Source organism: Taudactylus pleione, unplaced genomic scaffold (genome assembly GCF_031769625.1).
Source record: "Taudactylus pleione unplaced genomic scaffold, aTauple2 ptg000136l, whole genome shotgun sequence".
Taxonomy (NCBI): Eukaryota; Metazoa; Chordata; class Amphibia; order Anura; family Myobatrachidae; genus Taudactylus; species Taudactylus pleione.
In genome coordinates, this window is record NW_028284538.1 from 6517286 (window position 1) to 6542889 (window position 25604).

General features: G+C 41.7%; 1 protein-coding gene across 1 annotated transcript in view; it reads left to right on the plus strand.

The window, feature by feature from the left end:
* LOC148522945 (membrane-spanning 4-domains subfamily A member 4D-like) overlaps positions 1-25604 on the plus strand; it is a 116666-nt gene that overhangs the window by 65152 nt on the left and 25910 nt on the right. Inside the window, exon 3 of the mRNA XM_088473586.1 lies at positions 12269-12388. Within this exon, the coding sequence (XP_088329712.1) occupies positions 12269-12388 (120 nt within the window). The remainder of the gene's footprint in view (positions 1-12268; positions 12389-25604) is intronic.

Consider the following 25604-nt stretch of genomic DNA (forward strand, 5'->3'; position numbering starts at 1 on the left):
GGTATAATGTGTAATTAAATACATCAGGGTCCCTCTCTTCCTTGACATCTTCAAAACAGTACCTTCACCCAAATCTTGACATGTAGTAAATCTTATGGGGAGTTTCTGGATAGATGAACACCAGGGGACGATTCAAGAATCCCCCTGCCCAATTAATAAAAAAAACCTATGCACATACATAGTAATGTAAAGACATAGAGTAACTGTAAAAAACCTACAGGTATGTTTATTTACAGTAACAGAGATGGAATGTCAATATATTATAGGTTGCAATATGTTAAGCAAGGATACTACAAGTAAACAAGTGCAATATTTCCACAATATTAGGTTTATAGCTAAAGACCTTTGGAATGGTAAACCATGTTATTACTGTCTTTGTAAAATTAATTCCACTGAAAATAACAGACATCCACGTAAGCGAAACTTTTTCTTCTTTATGACGCAGTACCACAGGTAAACTTTATGGTTCAGTTTAGCTTATATTTAACACAGAAAAGGAGGATGTAATAAACAATGGTCAGGCATAGATTATGAATCACAATTCCCTTAAAAATATATAAACATTAGACCACACTTGCTATATTTGTATATTGATGATCAAATATAACTTATGCTGTCACACAGACACAGCTGCCTCTTTACCTGCAACTGTCACACACACTCAGGGCCTGATTCAGAGCCGCTCGCAATTAGCGATCGCTCGTTCAGAAAAAGGGGGTGGCTATTCAAATGAACCGTACGCTCTTTGCGGTCTGTTGCCGCCTTCATGTCTGAACTAGCGAGCAAAACATACGCTCGTTTATTATATAAAAACGCCCCCTGTCCACTCGCATCATACGTCATGTCCGCTATTTATTAGATTAATCGAGTACATCAAACAGCGTATGAACTGCTCGCTATTCTTGTGGTTGGTTTTTCCTACCACAATATTGCGAGCAGTTCTGGCTATAAAACAACCAAGTGACGTGGTCAATGACGCTCCTGTATTAATTATGCACACCCATAAAATGCCCGCTTTGACCTTTAAGCACGCCTGCGTTCTGATCTCCACTCCCCGTTTTCAAACACCTTCCCCTGTTACCACCCACATACGCCTCATTCTGTCACTCAAAACAGCAGGCACTCGCTATGTAGCGAACAAACGATTTTCGGCCGCACTGACTGGTTCGTACATGCGTACTAAAAACCGTACGCATGCGCAGATGGGCGAACATCGCTCGGAACGAGCGTACTGCCGCTTACGAGCGGCTCTGAATCAGGCCCTCAGTTTCTTTTCAATAGCTGGTAGGGATGGCCATCGACCATTGATGTTTCCAAAACATCGATGGTTGCTGGCCGATGCTAACTACTACCATCAATGGATGAGCAGGAGCCAATTTTTTTTTCTAGCTTCAGCATGGTGCTTAGCCCAACCCCTGGCTGCCGCTAAGAAACTTCCCCATCTTTCATTGGCCCACGGCCCAGCGGTCCCACAGCAGAGGTGACCATCGAGGGGGTGCAAACCATTGATGTTTGTGTGCCATTGATGGTAATCACTGATGGGCCCATCAATGGTTACCATCGATGGCAACCCCACCGATGGCCATCACTAATAGCAAGGGATGCATTAAGCCTTGGCGAGAGCAACCAATTACCTTCAGTCATTTCAAAGACTGTGCTAGATAAATGACAGAAGCGGATTGGTTGCTTTGGACAATTTCTCTACATTATCTATCTCCCCCTATAGAGTTGTAGAGGTTTTCAATTACTAACTTAGGTAATTTGATCTACAACAGTTTCACTGTTGTTTGACAGAGAAGCTTCCGGTTCTGAGTGGTACAATTTCCCGGCATCACAAGTCTCTTCCAGATCCTATCCATCATTTTCACCCCTAGTTGGCAGAACACAGTCCATTACTACCCCACTTATCTATTTTTCTCTAACTCACAGGGATATACTCAGAGACATTTGTCTGCAATCCCTCCAGCAAGAAGACATATGTTGTTGGCTGAGGCCAGGAGGTCCTGCTCTTTCTCACTCTACTCCAGACCTATAGACACTTATTTACCAATATTTATTTTATTTAAATAATGTAAAAATGGGTGTTTTCAGACCCTTTTTACATTATTTTAGAATCACAGGTATGTATGAAAGAACAGTTGGTGGAGTTTGTTAAAAATGTCTTCACGCCCCCAATATCTTATTTTTTAAGTAAGCAGAATGCATTTCCCATACTGTACTTGTAAAGGGAAATGTGATCTGCTCAAATTTACTAAAGTAAAATATTACCGGGGCAGGACCGGCTTGTGAGGGACTCAGGGAAACTAAGTTGTGTGAGCCCCCTCCAAGCCATACAGAGCCTACCCCCCATCCTAAGCCACATGAAGCCTACCCCCTCTCCCCTCTAAAAAGTCCCACACTGCACCTACTGCTCCATTCCCATCGCTGATGACTCACCTGACGTCCCGGCCGGCAGAGCTGCTCCTGTGTACCCTCTGCAGGAGTACAGACATGTGTCATGGGATGCTGATAAGGGAAGTCGGGATGCATGCAGTAGAGCAGCCGTGGCTGCTGAGCCCCCACTCGGGAACAGAGTCATCGGGCTAGACACCAGTTCTTGGCAGGATCACATTGACCCTGTGTGGAGGGCCCTCTTTGTGTGGGAGCCCCGAGGTTACCATCCATGTCCCCCCCCTTTAATATGGCCCTGCAGGTGGGGAGCCTTGCAATAATAAAACTATCTGGAGATTTAGGCAGCCCCCTCATATTTCATCTACTCTAGCTCAACTTTCCCTGTCTGCTGACAGGGAAAGCAGAGCAGAGAGTAGGCTTCTGTGATCAGCCATGTGCATCTGATAGACCACAGGCTGATCACAGTGAAAATAAATAGCTAAATAGAAAATGAATCAAATAAAACGTACATGCACCCACCAGGGATTGGTGATTAGTGTCTCCTTCTATGTGACTCAGTCAGCTGATCTGTGAAACCTCAGGTGAGATGCCAGCCATCTCTTTCACAGCATCTCAGCCAGCTACAGCACAGATCAGCTGACCAGGTCACACAGAAGGAGACACTGATCACCGATCCTGCTACAGGTAAGTTTTATTTGATATATTATCTAATGGGAGTTGGGATGGAGATTCAGAATGGGAGGGCAGGAGAAGGATGGGAGGGAAAGAGGAGGAATAGCTGGCGGTGCATGTGCAGGCACAGTCTCAGGGTATATTTTGTGAAAAATAACCTGAGAATGGCTTGGAGGGGATTTGCAGTTTTCTCGCAACTTATCGTTAATATTTGCAGATCACCCCCCAAAAAAATTGCTATTTTAGGGGGATGTCCAGCAAATATTGATTAATATGCCTTTAAGAGAGTTTGTTTAGCATATTACTACTTCTTATCTCCATCGTAGCATGATCTGGTGTTTTGAAGCCAATAGTTGTGCTTTAAAGATGTTATTATTGTACTTTTGTGTTATTTTTCATTTTTTCTGCAAGCGGGCCCTGGCTACCATGCCATGCTAACACTTGTATGGCAAGAGCACCCGCATGCACAAGCAGTCAGAGTTTCCTGAAACTTGTAGTATTAATTCCTGTGTATCTATTATTGTCCTGGCATCAATGGTGCTATGAACAAACCAATTCTACATGGAACAGAGAATAGGGAGGTGTTTTTTATTATTAAGAAGAAAATACAAAGAAAAACAGCGCTAATAAAAAAAAGAATATATTTAATAGCTCAAATAAAAAAAATATATTTAATCAATTAAATGCATAAAAAATACCTATATATGTGATATTTAAAAACAAGAGTTCGACCTAGATGGACATGTTATTTTTAGAATTTTTTAGAAGATTTTTAGAATACCAGACAATTTGAAATCCAGGCTTTATATTTTCATGGTAAGTGGAGCTCACATTAGAGTAAAATTCACAATCTCTGGCATTAGTTGAAACAGCAATTATAAGTTGTTAATCTCATATTAGTGCAACAGCATTAGTTTTCATAAAGAAGGGTTAGTAAAAGCACTTTCTTTGTCAGATGGTGTCTATCTAGACATTGTCAATATTTTTACTGTAGCTCTATCAATCCATAACCCTTTATTATACTGGGAATTGCCCACTATATTGGCAAACAAACATTGTCTGTGCAAATACAAGTATTCCGTTTGTATCCAGTAAGAACTGCTTCTTGCAAATAGCAAATACTTTGTATCCTTTTAGGAACTGCAACTTTGTAACAGTTATTGCATAAGCCCATATAATATCAATTTCATCATGCTTGACTCTGATTATTTTTTATTTTTATGGATTGATAGATCTAAAGTAAAAAGGTTGACAATGTCTAGACAGACACCAGATGTTAGTCAAGCAATAGGTCGACAGGGACAATAGGTAGACATGTAAGAAGGTCGACAGGTACACGTAATCAACAGGGTCAAAAGGTGGACATGCATATGGTCGACATGCAAATGGTCAACATGTATTTTTTTCCTAACCCTCCCCTTGGTGCCTAACCCTAACCCTCCCTCCTGGTGCCTAACCCTAACCCTTAGGTAAGTGTCTATCCCTAACCCCAACCCTAAAAAAACAAAATAATAATAATGTGTCGACCATTTCCATGGCGACCATTTGCATGTCGACCATTTGCATGTCGACCTTTTGACCATGTCGGCCATTTGTACATGTCAACCTTCTTGCGTGTCGACCTTTTGTCCCTGTCGAACATATTGCCTGTCTAATATCTGGTGTCTATCAAGACATTGTCAACCTTTTTACTGTAGATCTATGGACCAGATACCATAATAAAGACCATCCCACTTCGTGATTAGTGGTGTTGTCTGATATTCCTTTCCAATTGAGATTTATATATTAACACAGCATATTCCCAATGTCACTGATTATTCAGCCTCCAGTCAGTTGTAATCAATGCTGGGGACTGTGATACAATCTTCCTTCAATATCCGCAAGGTTTCACATGCATGCCAAATATATATATGACAAAAAGTTTTTTTGACAGTGTGGTATTAACCAGCTGGTACCTCACAAATAAATCTCCAGACTTAACACATTTTTCTGTCTGTCTTTAAACCTCAGCAGCTTCTTCAGAAATGTGGATCTGAGTCAATCTATCCCCGGTTTACATATCCGGTATCTGTGTTTGGCGCATGCGCTGTTTATAGCTCTCCAAGTCTCATTCTGGGAAAGAGTTATTGCACCTATATTAATATATTCCATCTCCCTGTTATCCATTTCTGTGCACAGGGGAGTTATCACATTCCATTATATAAGAAAATTGCTGTTCCTATATACCGATATTTATATATTTTCTTCTCCCCCTCTTTTGTTTTAATTCCATGTAAAAAATGTTTTTATATATCCTACAATAAGATGGGGATTTAATCTGTTTCATTAACCCTATAGCGATTCTGCCCATGTATTAGTTACTATAGTAACGCTTAGATATTTATATACTGTACAATAAATACTTCTTTTGTGTCTAACAGGATAAGTTACTTTACACATTACTTAGCATTGTACAATCTGTTATATTATATTTAATCTAACCACAGAGGAAGAAAAAGAGGAAATAAACACACCTGGGTATAAAGATGATTTATATAAGGAGAAATTTCCTTTTTTATTTTTGATTATTATTATTTCTATTATCGGCCCTATCCCATCCTCACTATAACAAAACTTTATTATATTTATATGTGTAGTTATATTCAAATGAGGTTATACATAAATGTTACTTAATCATATCAATTGTATTGTTCTTTATAATATGTATTATATAATATTTAAATTTACAAATTAAATTTTTATAGAGACATAACCAGAAACTTGGAATTTATAAGGATACAGAATACATCATTTGTATCTGTAGTATTACATTTATATAGATTCTGATTCTATGGCCCGTATATAACACACCTGTGGAGAATAATAACAAAATATAGGGAACTATTAATTAATATAATTAACACATAGAACTATATATGTATAAATTACATATAGGGATTTAATTCTTTGGGCATTTATGAAAGTACCTATAAATCATGAGACATCCGAGTACTAAATATTATTTAATTCCACAGTGTCATTCAGGCCTCTAGGTACTAATGTACCTAGGAGCTCATTCAGACCTGCTCGCTAGATGCGTTCGCACGCTCCCTGCATATGCATATCCAGAGCACGACCAACAAGGCAGGCGATGGCACGGCAAGGCATTAGCATGCCCACTATGTCTTGTAATGCGATCACTTTGTGTATGCAGCTGCCCACCAGCCATTCATAAGACGCCCGCTTGCTCACATTATCTCCTGGAAGTGCATGAAACCATTAGTACATCGAGCACCATGGGATGCGATCTCAGCGCTTGAGGTTGATACCCTGCCGCAAGCACTGCGATCACTTCAGTGTGAAATGCACCAAAGTGACGTTTACTATGACGCTGCCTTTTAATTATGCACGCCTCTGAAATGGCGTTGAAACACTCAGACACGCCTGCATTCACACCTCCACTCCCCCGTTTCTAGTGGCCAGCCCCTGTTACCACCCACAAACGGCCTCTCCTGTCACTCACTCTGCTGAGCTGTCTAGCTTTCCGAGCGTTTGCACTGGTTCGCGCACGCGCACTAAGATGAATATGCATGCGCAGCTACGAGCATTTGCATCCTAGTGAGCGGGTCTGAATCAGCTCCCTAGTCTCTATATACATTATGCCTCCCGTTTAAATATGGTTCTAAACCTGTCTCCACCTTGACTCTTCCCCTTAATATGTTCTAATGCTTCTACTGTCACCTTATTCAAATTGTACTGTTGACATTTTGCAATGTGGCAAGATAATGGATGTGTTTTTGTTCCTTTAACAATGTTTTTTCTATGTTCCATAAAGCATATGTGGTGCGTCCCACACATTGTTTTCCATATCCGCATGTGATAAGGTATATTATAAATGAAGAGGAACAATTCATAAAACTTTTTATAGAGAAACATTTGTTACAAATGAATCAAATTCTGTGTTTTTTCTTGTAGTGTGTTGACATGTAACATATTTACAAAGGTTTAGAAGAGGAGAGAAAAAAAAGAAAAGACTCCTATCAGGGCACACTCCTGTGCTGTATTGATGGCTACAAAATTAGTATTGGAGAAATAGGACAAACTGATTACATCTAAGTGAGATCGTGATCATATGTGAAATTTACATTAATGTCTCAATTAGCAGACAGACCACCATATATTTACCCATTTAATATATCTGAAATAGATTTATTGATGTTGATATTAAAACTAAAGTTTATTAAATTCTTAAAATGAAACATAGACACTCGAAATCAACTTATTATACAAAGACAGCATAGACAAATAAGAACATTAATAGTGTATGATACACTATATCTATTAACAGTGATCCACTATATCCAGGTCTATTTGACAGTACTGGAAGTATAGTTATAAATATTTGCTAATGATATACACAATTGAAATCGACAATTCATCGAAATGCCACCCTAAATACTACACATGCGATACTTCACTAATCACAGAAACCATGCATATGGTGCTGGGGGTATAGTTATAAATATATGGACAATTGTGTATATCATTAGCAAATATTTATAACTATACTTCCAGTACTGTCAAATAGAAGTGGATATAGTGGATCACTGTTAATAGATATAGTGTATCATACACTATTAATGTTCTTATTTGTCTATGCTGTCTTTGTATAATAAGTTGATTTCGAGTGTCTATGTTTCATTTTAAGAATTTAATAAACTTTAGTTTTAACATCAATAAATCTATTTCAGATATATTAAATGGGTAAATATATGGTGGTCTGTCTGCTAATTGAGACATTAATGTAAATTTCACATATGATCACGATCTCACTTAGATGTAATCAGTTTGTCCTATTTCTCCAATACTAATTTTGTAGCCATCAATACAGCACAGGAGTGTGCCCTGATAGGAGTCTTTTCTTTTTTTTCTCTCCTCTTCTAAACCTTGATAATATTTACTCCTGGGATGCACCTCCAGTTTTTGAAATATACCTAGATACGTGTATCCAATAAATCTATAATTAGATCGTTAGAATTAACTGTTTTCCTGTGCAATCAATCTTCTTCCCGTTTTCTTGTATAACAATGTAACATATTTAGTCAGGGCCGTCTCTTCCATTGGGCTTTTAGGGCAGTTGCCCAGGGGCCCAAAGCTTCAAGGGGCCCTCCAGCCCCTTGTTTTAGCAGCCAATGAGAGTCAGACAGGCTCTCATAGGCTGCTGCTCCCACTGCCGGAGCCGGGTTCCATCTTCCGACTCCCACAGTGGGTAATGGGAGAGACGTCATGATGTCTCTACCATTATGCTAAGCGTCCCGGCCCGGGAGGACGGACAGAGGAGTGGATAGCGGCGGGTGGGATTCAGGTGAGTGTTGATTTTGTATTTGTATTACGTGTGTGTCTACTGGGGGGGTGGACCACTCCTGGGGGCAATACAAGGGGGGACTGCTACTGAGGGCAATACAAGGGGGGGACTACTACTGGGGGCACTACAAGGGGGCCACTACTACTGGTGGCAATACAAGGGGAGGACAACTACTAGGGGCACTACAAGGGGGGACTCTACTAGGGGCACTACAAGGGGTGGTGACTACTATTAGGGGCACTGCATAAGGGTGGACTACCACTGGGGGCACTGCATCGGGGGACCACTACTGGGGGCTCTATATAAAGGTCAATACTGGGGGTTCTGCATAAGGGGAGACTACAACTGGGGTCACTATTTAAAGGGCACTGCATAAGGGGTACCGCTATTGGGGACACTGCATGGGGGATCTACTACTGGGGGCACTATATAAGGGGCATTGGATAGGGGGTACCACTACTGGGGAAACTGCATTGGGAGGACTACTACTGGGGACACTATATAAGGGGATTACTACTGGGGGCACAATGGGTAGGTAGGGGCCCCAGTGCATTGCTTTGCCCAGGGCCAACACTGCTGTTAAGACAGCCCTGCATGTAGTCCTGCCACATCTGAAAAACCCAACAGTTTATTAGGAATCCAAGTAACTGCTTTTCCTGTTTCCTTCATTTCTTTTTTAAAATGGTCAGATACTAATCTGGATTTCAAATTGTCTGATCATCTAAAAATAACATGTCCATCTAGGTCTAACTCATCTAACTGATGTAGTGAAGTAATTGAAGTTTTTCTTAATAATTGTCTTTATTTCTCCTGCGTGACTATTAAATTGGCTGATGACTGAAACTGTATCTTATCTAGATATAGACACTCACCAATGCTCAGATTATCACATAAATAATTTTTCTCTGCCCATTCACACATAGTACGTGTTCCAGCGTAGTTTTATAAAAACATTCTATGACAGAACCTTTAAATTATAATGGATAAAAATCTGATTTATTTTTTTAAAGACTTCTATTATATTCAAATATTTTTACAAATTATTTTTAATTCTCATTTGAACCTTATCATTCATTTTACAGAGATTGTAATATTTCTATGATCTCATCATCCTCTCTATCTGGAAATATAAGTAAACCAAGTGATGTATTTCCTTTTAGTGCTTTTAGGGCAAAGTACTGTTTTCTACATAGAGTCCTGACAAAACGATTCAGATCTCTAGAGAGATTGAACGTAATACCACACTGTCAAAAAAAAACTTTTTTTCACATATATGTTTTGCAGTAATGTAAAACCTTGCGTGCATTGAAGGAAGGTTGTATCACAGTGCCCAGCACTGATTACAAATGATTGGAGGCTGAGTAATCAGTGACATTTGGAATATGCTATGTTAATATATAACTCTCAATTGGAAAGGAATAGCAGACAACACCACTAATCACGAGTGGGACAGTCTTTATTATATTGGGAATTGTCCACTTGGCAAACAAACATTATCTGTGCAAACACAAGTATTTTGTTTGTATCCAGTGAGAACTGCTTCTTGCAAATAGCGAATAATTTGTATCATTTTAGGAACTGCAACTTTGTAACAGTTATTGTATAAGTATACAATATCAATTTTATCCAAAGAATGTATATTACAGAAATTCATGCAATTTATCTTTCAATAGAAATCTGAAATTTATCTAGCCTTAACATACAAGGTATGTCTATTAAATAATGAGACTGATTAAATAACTCATCTTTTTTTATTGGTATTACAATTTTAATGTTTGTCCCCTTCAATATACTCCCCATTTACACTAATACATCGCTGTAGTCTTGTTTTCCACTGGTAGAAGGCAGGGAGCAAATCCATTTCTGTTAGATGTTTCAACATATCTGCCATTTTCTTCTTTACAGCATAAACTGATTCAAAATGTGTCCATTTAAGCACTGATTTAACTTTTGGGAAAATATAGAAGTTGCAAGGTGCTAATTCGGGCGAATATGGAGGATGCTCAAGTGTAGTAATGTGATTGTCGGTCAAAAACTGCTTCACAGAAAGTGCTATGTGAGCAGGCGCATTATCCTGGTGAAGAATGAAACCATTTTTCCACAGTTGCGGCCGTTTCTTTCTGACTCTTTCAGCTTTTTCAAAACTTCCTTATAATAATGCTGGTTACCTGTTGTGCCTTCTGGAACCCATTCTTGCAAAATTACACCCTTGATATCGAAAAAAAACAATGAGTATTGCTTTGAATTTTGACTAGCTTTGACAAGCTTTTTTCATTCTTAGTGATGACAGTGTTTTCCAGTGCATTGACTGTCTTTTGGTTTCAGGATCGTACTGGAAGTTTCAGGTCTCATCACAAGTGATTACTTTAGGAAACAGGTTTGGATCTGCACAAAGTTGCTGCAGAATGTCAACACAACATTCCTTGCGACGTTCTTTTTGCTCTGGTGTGAGAACACGTTGTTCAACTTTTAAACTTAGCATTTTTTCGGCTGTCTACAGAAAACACAACCAAATTAAACGGCGACTCACAATCAACTGAATGTCATAGAGTGTTGCTACTTGTCATGCAGGTTCAGACAAGTTCAAGGTTACTACGTATACAGTTAGTACCTGTTCTGACTGCTTTGTTTACTAGGTAGAATCATAGTTTCATTATTTTATAGACATAACTCGTATTTACCAGCATTTAGGCAATTTACCAGCTTTTCATTGCAAACTAAATCCACCCCATGATTCCATTACTTGTCTTTAGTAGGAATCGGTATGAAATACCGCCGGCTGCATGGCCGGCGGATCGATTCCCGGTAGTGGCAGGACGACAGATGCAGAGTTCCTGGCAGTGGAAGCCCGACAGCGCTGGAATTCCCGATCGTCGCTAAGGTAAGTATAGACTACCCTAACCTAACCCCCTAACCCTAACCCTCCTTAGGGGTGCCTAACCCTAACCTCCCCTCAAAGTGCCTAACCCTAATCCACCCTCTAAGTGCCTAACTCTAACCCCCCCTTCCCTGCTGCCTAAACCTAAGTCCCCCGGGGGGTGCCTAACCCTAAGTTCCCCCTGGGGGTGCCTAACCCTCCCTCCCCCTAGCCTAACCCTGACCCTCCCGGGGGGGTGCCTTACCCTAAGTCCCCCCCGGGTGCCCTAAACCTAACCCTTCCCTCCCACGGCTGTCCGCTTGCGGCGCCCAGCATCCCTTCGATCGGGATGCCGGGCGACTGTCTCCCGGCATCAGGAAAATGTCAGGCGGCTACATCTAGACACCCGGCCTTTCACCCTCACCGGGATATGACAGTCGGGAAGCCGGCTGTCGGTATTAAGGCAGCCAGTTTCCCGATTGCATCCCTCTTTAGTATACTGTAGGATCTATCACCACGAGAGAGGCTCGCTGGATCCCTCCCTGGGTCATATAAATATAAGGATGCACCGACATTAGATGCACATGTGAAAAGCACTTCCTCCTCTCATGTAAGGCTGCTAGCACAGCTGAACAACTTATTACTGAGGTGGAGGCTTTGCCGGGAATCCCAGAGTATAAAAAATAGCAATGGTACATCTTGTATCACTGACTGTTTTGCACCTCCCCCACTTGTCTGCAACATGTCCCCTGTACTGTACCTCACAGCTGATTTTCCCTTCATTTTAAATGAAAGTCAACACCTATGAATTATTCTCATCAGCTGGCTATCAATAATAAATAGCCCTCTTAGTGAATTAAGTAATAAATTGTATGTCATATCACATTTGCTTATTTACAAAGCAGGCCACCAGACAAATTGTATACTTCTTTGTTCTGAATTTGTGTCAATGTATCAAAATTAAGAGCAACAAGCTAATTAACTGAGTATATTTTTTCCTCTAGGTTTTGCTGTTTCTGGGTGCATTTGTGCAAGTTGGAGCTGGCACTGTGTTAGCATCTAATGAATTTAGTTATTTGTCTAACTCACTATTATATGGAATTCCATTCTGGGCACCGGTTTGTGTAAGTATTGTACTTAAGTAAACATTTCAATACTTGTCTTCTGCTATGACTAAATCCAAAATAAATCCTCTCAGTTTGTCTTCTTTTCGAGATTGATGGGACAAAGATATGAGATGGATACATGAATTTCAATAATATGTTTAATGAAATGTCAACTAAATGCATAACAACAACACAAAGTTTTTTTTCTTAATATTCAAAACTTCTTAATTAGATTTCAAAAAATATTTTTGAAATCTAAAAGTTTTGAATATTTTCTTGTATTTTGAATTCATTTTCTAGAAGAAAATATACAATAATGCATCTTCTATAAACTTACACTTCATACTTTCAAATGACAAGAAAAAATGTAAAATGTAAATATAAATAAATAAAAGAAAATACACCTAAGCAAGTTAGAGATGATGCTTACTTGAGATATAATATTTTTGTTTTCCCATGGTTGACTATTTTATTAGAATTTTTTTTATAGAGGTAAATCCCTTTCTTAAATTATATGAAATAAATATTTTCATTTGGAGATGAGACTGGTGGTGTGCAGTAGGATGAGGCACTTTTGAGTCTAGTGCAACTTTACATATATGTATTGTATTAATATGTTTTTAATTATGAGATAAATACTCCAAGTAAACAAATTAAATTAAATAGGCATACAGTAAAGACACATTAATAAAAATAGATAAAAAGCTTAGTAGATGGGTTGACCCCTATTTATTATTATGTACCAATAACATTGAATTATTATCTCCACTTATCACAGCAAAAGAAAATCAGTTATTGTTGCAATTTACCAAAAAAGTACTTACAAAGCACCCGAATCATAACTCAGTTGCCTAGTGAGAGTGACGGTAGGTAAGAGTTGTTTTACCACTTCCTATGTCACTTTCAAAAACAAATTTAAGTTTACAAATATATAACAATAATTCGTTTAATACAATACTGAATAGAAAGCATAATTTATGTAATTAAATAATTTAAAAAAATTCTATGAATGTTTTCTGATAACGCCTTACTGATATGGCAATAGTGAAAGGAGGATTGCAGCAATTCTTAAAAACAGGTTTTCCCTTACTTTACATAGAAGTCTTTTGCAGCAGTAAGGTGAACTCATGATGGTGGCCCTTTCTCCAGAGTCAAAAATAGTTTTCACCGGAAATTAGGTTTTTCTCTATTTAATAATGGACCTAACAGAGAGATTGACTGTAGAAATACATAGATATTGACAGAAATACAGATAGAGAAATGGAAAGGGATACATAGTAGATAGACAGATACTGTAGATAGATAGATAGATAGATAGATAGATAGATAGATAGATAGATAATTCATTCATAGACAAATAGCGAGTGTGCTCCCATCCACAACTGAGAGTCGAGTCTTCAAGCCAGCAGAAAATACAGTATACAGTTAATGTTGATGTTTAGATATGTGTGTGTGTATATATATATATATATATATATATATATATTTCTATATTTTATTTATTTATTTATATATATATATATATATATATAAATATATAAATAAATATATATATATATATATATATATATATATATTAGGGATGTGCACCGGCCACTTTTCGTGTTTTGGATCTGGATCTTTCTTCCTGTTTTGGATCTGGATTGCTTTTGCCAAAACCACCCTTCTGTGTTTTGGGTTCTGGTCTTATGCTATTTTTAACCTCAATAACCTTAATTTCCTCTAAATTCCAGTCTATTCTGAACACCTCACACCTCAAAATAGTGTTTTTATGTCCAAAAGGTTGCACCGAGGTAGCTGGATGACTATGCTAAGCGACACGAGTGGGCAGCACAAACACGTGACCCATCTAGGAGTGATACTGCAAGTGGCAGACAGGATGGCAGTTTGAAAAACTAGGCCCCAAACTGTACATAATGCAAAGAAAAAAAAGAGGTGCAAGATGGAATTGTCCTTGGGCCCTCCCACCCACCCTTATGTTGTATAAACAGGACATGCACACTTTAACAAACCAATCATTTCAGCGCCAGGGTCTGCCACACAACTGTGGCTGAAATGAATGGTTAGTTTGGGCCCCCACAAAACAAGCTGGCAATTAACCTGTCCTTGCACAAACTGGCTCTACGTAGGCAAGATGTCGTCCTCATCCTCCTCATCCACTGATTCCTCACCCTCTTCAGTGTTGTGTACATCCTCATCCTCACAGAGTATTAACTCGTCCCCACTGAAATCCACCACCACTGGTCCCTCTGTACGTTCTGGAGGCTGGTCTCCCTGGAAGAGTTGATAATTCATTTTTATGAACATCATCTTCTCCACATTTTTTCGCAGCAACCTCCTATGCCTTTCGCTGACAAGGTTCCCGGCTGCACTAAACACTCTTTTGGAGTACACACTGGAGGGGGGGGGCAACTCAGGTAAAATAGAGCCAGTTTGTACAGGGGCCTCCAAATTGCCTCTTTTTCCTGCCAGTACAGGTATGGACAGTCTGACATGCCTACTTGGATGCTGTCACCGATGTAATCCTCCACCATTCTGTCAATGGTGACAGTATCATATGTTGTGACAGTAGACATGTCAGAAATTGTTGCCAGGTCCTTCAGTCCGAACCAGATGTTCAAACTTGGTCCTGCCTGCCCTGCATCACTGCCAGCGGGTTGCTTAGGATACCTAAGTTTTTTACTGGCAGCCCCAGTTGCGGGAGAAAATAAAGAAGGAGCTGTTGACATGTCACGTTCTGCTTCAGCTGACAGTGTTTTCACCAGCAGGTCTTTGCACCTCTGCAGGCTTGTGTTGGCCAGAAAGAGAGACACCACATAGGCTTTAAACCTAGGATCGAGCACGGTGGCCAAAATGTGGTGGTCTGATTTCAACAGATTGGACCACCCTGGAATCCTGGCAAAGCGAATGAAGGGCTTCATCCACAAGTCCCACATGCCGAGCGGAATTGCTCCGTCTTAGCTCCTCCTTCACTTTCTCCAGCTGCTTCTGCAATAGCCTGATGAGGTGAATGACCTGACTCAAGCTGGCAGTGTCTGAACTGACTTCACGTGTGGCAAGTTCGAAGGGCTGGAGAACCTTGCACAACACGGAAATCATTCTCCAGTGCGCTTGAGTCAGGTGCATACCACCTCCTTTGCCTATGTCATAGGTGGATGTATAGGCTTGAATGGCCTTTTGCTGCTCCTCCATCCTCTGAAGCATATAGAGGGTTGAGTTGCACCGCGTCACAACCTCTTGCTTCAGGTGATGGTGGGGCAGGTTCAAGAGTGTTTGCTGGCACTCCAGTCTTCAGCACGCAGTCGCTGAATGGCGAAAGTGGCCAAAAATTTTTTGGGCCACCCAAAGCATCTCCTGCACGCCCCTGTCACTTTTCAGAAAATTCTGCACCACCAAGTTTATTGTGTGAGCAAAACATGGGACGTCCTGGAATTTTGCCCAGATGTAATGCCCGCACAATATTGGTGGCGTTGTCAGATATCACAAATCCCCAGGAGAGTCTAAGTGGGGTAAGCCACTGGGCGATGATTTCCCTCAGTTTCTCTAAGAGGTTGTCGGCGGTGTGCCTCTTACTGAAACCGGTGATACACAGCGTAGCCTGCCTTGGAACGAGCTGGCGTTTCTGAGATGCTGCTACTGGTGACGCTGCTGCTGTTGCTGCGTAATGTGATACATCTACCCAGTGGGCTGTCACAGACATATAGTCCTTAGTCTGCCCTGTTCCACTTGTCCACATATCCGTGGTTAAGTGGACATTGGGTACAACAGCATTTTTCAGGACACTGAGGACACTTTTTCTGACGTTTCTGTACAGTCTCGGTATCGCCTGCCTAGTGAAGTGGAATCTAGACGGGATTTGGAACCGGGGACACACTACCTCCATCAATTGTCTAAATCCCACTGCACTAATGGCGGATACCGGACGCACGTCTAACACCAACATAGCAGTCAAGGCCTCAGTTATACGTTTTGCTTCAGGATGACTGCTATCGTACTTCATCCTCCTCACTAAGGACTGTTGGAGGGTCAATTGTTTAGTAAAAGTAGTGGTGTTCCTACTTCCTCTCTGGGATGATGAACGACTCCCAGCAGCAGCAACAGCAGCAGCGGCAGCAGGAGGTGTAGCAATGCAGGATCCTCCGGAGGAATCCCGGATAGGAGAGTCAGTCATGCCAGTGACATGGCCTGCAGAACTACTTCCGATCCTGACTAAGGAGGAAATTGACGAGGAGGGAGTTGACGGTGTGGTTTGCAGGCGCTTGGATACAACAGGACAACAGGATTTAGGTGTCCCTGGACTGCTTACAGTCTTAGCCAAAGTTTCTGAAATTGACAGTAACTTTTTATGAACGCGCTGCAGGTGCCGTATAAGGGAGGATGTTCCTAGGTGGTTAATGTCCCTACCCCTACTTATTTCACCTTTAGATATGGTACATATGGCAAGACAGTTGTCCTGATTTGGATAGAAATATTGCCAGACCAAAGAGGTGGAATGTTTGGTCTTCTGCCCAGGCATGACCGTGATGGGCTTTTTCATCCCACAGACAACAACTGTCTCCCCCGGAGCCTGATTTAAACAAAACACATCACCATCAGAATCCTCCTCGCCAACTTCCTCCTCAGCGCCAGCTACACCAGTATACTCATCCTGTTGTACTTCAACAGTGACATCTTCAATTTGCATATCAGCAAGAGGACTGTGGGTGCTCCTTTCAGCACTTGCAGGGGGCATGCAAATAGTGGAAAGAGCCACCTCTTCCCGTCCAGTGCTGGGAAGGTCAGGCATCGCAACCACCACCACACTTGGACTCTCCTTGGGGATTTGTGATATCTTCTTAGAACGCACAGTTCTTCGCTGTGCTTTTACCAGCTTAACTCTTTTGATTTTTTTAGTGGGAGGAGGGCTTCCATCGTCATGTGAAGCTGAACCACTAGTCATGAACATAGGGAAAGACCTTAGCCATTCCTTGCCACTCCGTGTCGTAAATGGCATTTTGGCAAGTTTACGTTTCTCTTTAGATGATTTAAATGTTTTTTTCAAGGTCATTTTCCTGAACTTTGCCATTTGGGTTTGTATGTGCCCTCTACTATGACATTGGGCATCGGCCTTGGCAGACGACGTTGATGGCATGTTATCGTCTATGTCATGACTAGTGGCAGCAGCTTCAGCACTAGGAGGAAGTGGTTCTTGATCTTTCCCTATTTTATTTTTATCGGAGAAAGTTTGGTCCTCCATTTATGTTATATTGATATATACGTGCGGCTAAGGCGCACACAAACACAGAAAATAATTTTCTATTTTTGTTGGAGACTAGTGTACTTTGTGGGTTACACCACCCTTTAAGAAATGAGCAAGCTGGCCCTTTACTTATGGGACACAGGTGCACGCTTGGCGCTGCTCCTTTGTTGATGCACGTGCAGCCACAGTGCACACAATTCACAAACACAGAATTTTCTTTTTAATTTTGTTTGGAGTGTACTTTGGGGGTTACAGCACCCTTTAACGGTCAAGCCAGCCGGCCCTTTACTTATGACACAGGCGCACGCTTGGTACTACTTTGTTGATGTACGTGCGGCATCTGCGCACACAATTCACAAACACAGAAAATATTTTTTTATTTTGTTTGGAGTGTACTTTGGGGGTTACAGCACCCTTTAATGGACAAGTGAGCCGGCCCTTTACTTATGACACAGGCGCACGCTTGGCACTACTTTGTTGATGCACGTGCAGCTACTGCGCACACAATTCACAAACACAAAAAAATATATTTTTTTATTTTGTTTGGAGAGCCCTTTGGGAGTTACAGCACACTTTAGCGGTCAATCCAGCCGGCCCTTTATTTATGGGACACAGGCGCACGCTTGGCACTACTTTGTTGATGCACGTGCGGCTACTGCGCACACAATTCACAAACACAGAAAATATTTTTTTTTTGGTTTGGACTGGAGTGTACTTTCAGGGGTTACAGCACCCTTTAACGGTCAAGCCAGCCGGCCCTTTACTTATGACACAGGCGCACGCTTGGCACTACTTTGTTGATGCACGTGCGGCTACTGCGCACACAATTCACAAACACAGAAAATAATTTTTTTTTTGGTTTGGACTGGAGTGTACTTTCGGGGGTTACAGCACCCTTTAACGGTCAAGCCAGCCGGCCCTTTACTTATGACACAGGCGCACGCTTGGCACTAATTTGTTGATGCACGTGCGGCTACTGCGCACACAATTCACAAACACAGAAAATATTTTTTTATTTTGTTTGGAGTGTACTTTGGGGGTTACAGCACCCTTTAACGGACAAGCCAGCCGGCCCTTTACTTATGACACAGGCGCTCGTTTGGAACTGCTTTGTTGATGCATGTGCGGCTACTGTGCACACAATTCACAAACACAGAAAATATTTTTTTATTTTGTTTCGAGTGTACTTTGGGGGTTACAGCACCCTTTAACGGACAAGCCAGCCGGCCCTTTACTTATGACACAGGCGCACGCTTGGCACTACTTTGTTGATGCACGTGCGGCTACTACGCACACAATTCACAAACACAGAAAATATTTTTTTATTTTGTTTGGAGTGTACTTTGGGGGTTACAGCACCCTTTAACGGACAAGCCAGCCGGCCCTTTACTTATGACAGAGGCGCACGCTTGGCACTACTTTGTTGATGCACGTGCGGCTACTGCGCACACAATTCACAAACACAAAAAAATATTTTTTTATTTTGTTTGGAGTGCCCTTTGGGGGTTACAGCACCCTTTAACGGACAAGCCAGCCGGCCTTTTACTTATGGGACACAGGCGCATGCTTGGCGCTGCTCCTTTGTTGATGCACGTGCAGCCACAGTGCACACAATTCACAAACACAGAAAAAATATTTTTTTTTCAGCACTTGGGGGGAGCACCCCTGACGGACAGAGCACCCCCTGTACAACACTACAGCACCCCTTTAGGACTGGGACTCTGCACAGGACTTTGGAGTGGACACAGCCCCTTTGGACAACTGACTGCACAACACAGTCCAGCCAGCCCCTATGGACTTTGAAGTAGTGGACACAGCCCCTATGGACAACAACAGCACAACACTACACTGCACTACACTACACTACACTACACTACACTACACTACACTACAACACTACACTACACAGCCCAGCAGGCCCTAACTCCCACCCTCCCTCGGCACTGTCCGCAGCCGAGTGAGAAAATGGCGCCGACGCGGGTACCTTATATAGGATCCAAAACGCGCGAGACCCGGAAGGCGGGATGATGACGTTTTGCCTCGATTTCAGATCCGAGTCAGGTGGGAAAAGTCAAGCCTGACTCGGATCGGCCTCGGATCGGGGGGATTTGGATTTCAGAAATCCGAACCCGCTCGCCCCTAATATATATATAGATCCAACGAGGTGGCACTCTATAAATAATTTCATTGAACACAGGGATGAAACAATCCGACGTTTTGGAGCTATTTAATACTCCGTCCTCAAGGTACAAACCACAAATACAAATGAAACACATTCAATACACTCACCCACCCTCACGTGTCCTCCATGCCACCTGCCGTCCAGGACCGGGGCGCACTCCGATGACGTCAGAATGCCCAACTCCCATGCAGCCACATCACAATGACGCGTCAGCGTCAGGATAGGGGAAGACCTCAACAGACCGCGTCCCGGTCACCCAGGCAACAGAAGACAGCACATCAAAGGCACGACATATTAAATACTGTGGATATCAAAAAACTGTGGATATCAAAAAACTATACATATCACAACTTAGACAATACTAAGTACATCTTATACAATACAAGACAAACCAACGAAAAACAGATAAACTAACATAGAAATATATCAGACACCATGGTAGATAGAGGAGCTATTTTCCAAATCCCATATTTCAAAAAGCACATCACATACTACGTCCTGAAAAACTGGACCATAAGCATGACTCACAGATCATTAAAGATGATTACAATATATCATAAGGAGAGTCCGTATAAACTCCATACACAAATAGTGTGACATATACTAAATTCACAAATACTTTTAATTGTATACCAAAAATTCAAATATTATAGACATAGTGTACTAAGCTACAAACGTACTATGGTAGAGTTTACAAAAAACAGTGCAAACCCAGATTTTCATTTAATCCCCTAGGAGTTAATGCTTCAAGTCTAAAGATCCATCTGGACTCACATTGTAGCAATAGCTTTGATCTATCACCACCCCTGGGGGTGGTGGAACATGATCAATAATCATGTAGCGCAGTGTAGCTAGACTATGACCCTTGGTGCAAAAATGCCTGGCAACCGGCTGTTCGCTGTTGCCTAAATTGATCGCGGCACGAATGGCCGAACGGTGTACTGCCATACGCTCTCTTAGGATTCTATCGGTCTTTCCCACGTATATGAGGCCACAAGGGCACACAATCATATATACTATGAACTTTGTGGTACACGTAACCCGATAGCGTATTTTAAATTTCTTGCCACTGTATGGATGGCAAAAATGGCTACCCGTCATCAACGATCGACAAGTTAAACAATTAAGACATTTGAAGCATCCAACTTTGGAACTTAAAAAACCTTCTGGTTTTGCTGCTCCAAAGGTGCTGATATCAGTCTTAACAATCCAGTTACGTAAGTTACGCCCCCTAGTATAGCAGGGCATAACCTGCGACTTCTGTAATCTTAAATCAGGATCAGTGCCCACAATGGGCCAAAATTTCTTGACAGAACTATTGATCTTATGACTACACGGATGATAATGGTTCACCCAAGGGATCTTGTGTTCATAATCAATATTGTGTTCCCTAGACCTAAGCAACTCCTCCTGGGGTATAGAAAGTGCCCTAATTTTCGCCTGTAATAATAAATCATATGGATAACCGCGTTGGCGAAATTTGTCAAACATTAATTCCATATGTTTCAAGGCTGTAGTCTCTTCACTACATATCCTGCGAGCCCGCAGGAATTGTGAATAGGGCAGACCATATTTTAATGGGCTTGGATGACAACTACCATAGTGTAAAATCGTGTTTCTATCGGTACTCTTGCAGTAAAGCATTGTAATTAATTTACCTGCCTTAAGTTCCAAGTTGACATCCAGATAATTCACACTAGACAAGTCAATACTGTATGTGAATTTAATGGGACTACTAGACTGGTTGTGTTGCTCAATAAAGCCCACAAACTCAGATTCAGACCCTGTCCACACCAAAAAGATATCGTCTATGTATCTGGCATAAAAAAAGATTCTGCCAGACACATAGACGTCCTGAAAAAAAATGTCATGTTCTGCAAAAAACATATATGCATTGGCGTAGGATGGGGCCACATTCGACCCCATCACTACACCAATGAGCTGTAAAAACATTTATTGTCATGTAAAAAGAAATTCTTGGTCAGGATCATCTCAAGGAGATCGAGTATCAAATTGATATCAGGACCAACAAAATGGGGACTATCCAACAACAATTTTTTTACTGCCAACAGCCCTTCATTATTAGGTATTACCGTATATAAGCTACAGATATCAATGCTACATAGGTAGCTACACTCTGGAATTGAGGTCAGGCTGTGTATTTTCCTTAAAACAGAAGTAGTATCTAATAGATATCGAGGATGATCTTTAATACACGGCTGCAGAATAGTATCAAGATACACCGATACTGCCTGGAACAATGATCCCCTGGCCGATATAATCGGTCGACCAGGGGGATTGTCCAGGCATTTGTGTATCTTGGGCAACATATTCAGGAGTGCCGTAACAGGAAATTTCGGGACAAGTACATCCCTTAATTGACTTGATATCTGTCCCTCACTTACTGCTTGATCCAATCTCTCAAATAGTTGTCTAGAGAAGATAGCAGTGGGATCACTAGTTAAGGGTCTATATACCAACACATCAGAGAGTTGCCTCTCAATTTCGCCCATATATTGATCAATATCCTGAACAACAATAGCCCCGCCTTTATCAGCGGGGTGAAAAATTACATCTCTATAGTTAGACATATTACACAGCGCTCCCCATTCCTCCTTAGAGAGATTACTGTAGCCAAAGCGATCATTCCTAGTTGGAATTAGTTTCTTGACATCCTGGTCAAGTAATCGGATATACGTTTTAATTGCTGCATTGTTCGATGCTGGCTCAAAAGAAGATCTCGTTTGAAATTTATTTAACGATCCCGGAATGTCACTGATGGAATCTTGTAGAGGTTTCGGTGTAGCTTTAACTCCATGATAAAATTCATGTAACCTCAGTTGTCTGTTGAGGCGATGTTTCTCTATCTCCCATGACATGGGTTCCAATTTGGTGGTAGGTACATATGAAAGGCCACGGCTCAATACCCTAGTTTCTGACTCAGTCAGTGTCCATGAAGAAATGTTAATTACCGACGATTGCGTTGAAGGGGGGGTCTTCCCACTCTCCTTCATTCGCATCCTCGCCCATTGCCTGCTTCTCCTGGTGTACCTCCGCCATCTCTTAGGGGTGATGGATGCATCGTGCCTCTCCCTAAAGGGCCATAGCATTGGGATGTATTGCCAATGCCCACATCCGAATCACTGGTGTTCTGCTGTGATGTATCGGAGTTACTATACATCTGTCTAAAGCCCCGTCTCTCAGGGCGACGCTGTTCACTCCGTCCATTATTTACCCAATTGTAAACTCGGTTTTGATCATAGTCCAATGCAACTTTAGCCATTTTGTTCTTTTTAAATTGAATCAACTCATGTTTATAAGCCGTTACTTGGGTGTTTAATTTCTCCAGCCATGCCACATTCGTGTCTGTTTCAAAAGACATCATGTGTTCACTTTCAAAGGTGGTCAGTTTTTCCCTCACCACTGCAAGTTCGCGTGTCGCTTCCTCAATAACCAGCAGTATGAGGTCATAGCTACATTTATTCAATATTGCTATCCACCTTTTGCAGAAATTAGTATTATGGCGGCCAATGGTGGGACAATTTCTAACACGAAAGCCCCTTGGAATTCTTTTTTGTTTGAAATAGTCGCTAAGTGTCAGAGCATGGTAATGGAAATCCAGTTCTCTTTGTTTTAGTTTATACCAGTCTCGATATAAGTGCTGTAGAGATTTTGTGGCTTCATCCTCACAAAATTGCTCCTTCCAGAGGATAGCTTCAGCCTCAGAGTCAGAGAACATAAATGTATTTCCCTGAGTTAATAATGCCATATTAATGGCCTGATAGGTGCCATCACCCTCCTCATCTCCTCCTTCAGCCATGGTGTCACAGTCCACAAATCCTATTCCAATAGGGTTACGCTATCGGGTTACGTGTACCACAAAGTTCATAGTATATATGATTGTGTGCCCTTGTGGCCTCATATACGTGGGAAAGACCGATAGAACCCTAAGAGAGCGTATGGCATTACACCGTTCGGCCATTCGTGCCGCGATCAATTTAGGCAACAGCGAACAGCCGGTTGCCAGGCATTTTTGCACCAAGGGTCATAGTCTAGCTACACTGCGCTACATGATTATTGATCATGTTCCACCCCCCCCAGGGGTGGTGATAGATCAAAGCTATTGCTACAATGTGAGTCCAGATGGATCTTTAGACTTGAAGCATTAACTCCTAGGGGATTAAATGAAAATCTGGGTTTGCACTGTTTTTTGTAAACTCTACCATAGTACGTTTGTAGCTTAGTACACTATGTCTATAATATTTGAATTTTTGGTATACAATTAAAAGTATTTGTGAATTTAGTATATGTCACACTATTTGTGTATGGAGTTTATACGGACTCTCCTTATGATATATTGTAATCATCTTTAATGATCTGTGATTCATGCTTATGGTCCAGTTTTTGAGGATGTAGTATGTGATGTGCTTTTTGAAATATGGGATTTGGAAAATAGCTCCTCTATCTACCATGGTGTCTGATATATTTCTATGTTAGTTTATCTGTTTTTCGTTGATTTGTCTTGTATTGTATAAGATGTACTTAGTATTGTCTAAGTTGTGATATGTATAGTTTTTTGATATCCACAGTTTTTTGATATCCACAGTATTTAATATGTCGTGCCTTTGATGTGCTGTCTTCTGTTGCCCGGGTGACCGGGACACGGTCTGTTGAGGTCTTCCCTTATCCTGACGCTGACGCGTCATTGTGATGTGGCTGCGTGGGAGTTGGGCGTTCTGACGTCATCGGAGTGCGCCCCGGTCCTGGACGGCAGGCGGCATGGAGGACACGTGAGGGTGGGTGAGTGTATTTAATGTGTTTTATTTGTATTTGTGGTTTGTACATTGAGGACGGAGTATTAAATAGCTCCAAAACGTCGGATTGTTTCATCCCTGTGTTCAATGAAATTATTTATAGAGTGCCGCCTCGTTGGATCTATGGTTTGGGCTGACATATGTCGGTACCATTGTGGAGGGCACCTACGCATTGACATTATTTCTGGGAGTGCCATCCTGAGCCATGTTTTATTTATATATATATATATATATTGTGGCAGTATCTCCAGAGATGGCGTTGGTGAGCAGCAGATTCTGTGTGGGATTGGAGAGAATCTCCCACACAGGGTTGAAATACTGAGTGGTGATACACCTGTCAGGAGGAGGAGGAGGAGGAGAGAGCTCAGGTGTGAGCTAATGAGAAGGCCGAGCAGTCAGGCTGCTGGGGACAGTCTAGGTGAGATTGTAGCAGCCAGGAGAGCCCAGTGAAGCTAAGCGAGCCATTGGGGGCCAGGAGGCCTGAGTACGGACCTTGCAAGAGGCAAGGGGGGACCATCAAACTCTCAGACTGTGGTACTATACAGCAGCGAGGCTGCAGGCTAAGGAAGCTATATCAGGCCAGGAGGCCAGGGTCCAGTTCTGCACGTGGCAGGAAGGACCCCCATTTACAGAGACTGTGTTGGCAGACTAGCTGCACCCTTATAGAGAGGGCTCAAGAAGTGAGCTAGATGCCCTAAACAGGGGACAGGTTGTTTTGTTATTTTCTGTTTGTTATTTTTAGGGGTGAGCGGGTTCGGATTTCAGAAATCCGAACCCCCCCGAGTCCCCCTGATCCGAGTCCGATCCGAATCAGGCTCGACTTTTCCCGCCTGACTCGGATCTGAAATCGAGGCAAAACGTCATCATCCCGCCTTCCGAGTCTCGCGGGTTTTGGATCCTATATAAGGTACCCGCGTCGGCGCCATTTTCTCACTCGGCTGTGGACAGTGAAGAGGGAGGGTGGGAGTTAGGGCTGTGTAGTGTAGTGTAGTGTAGTGC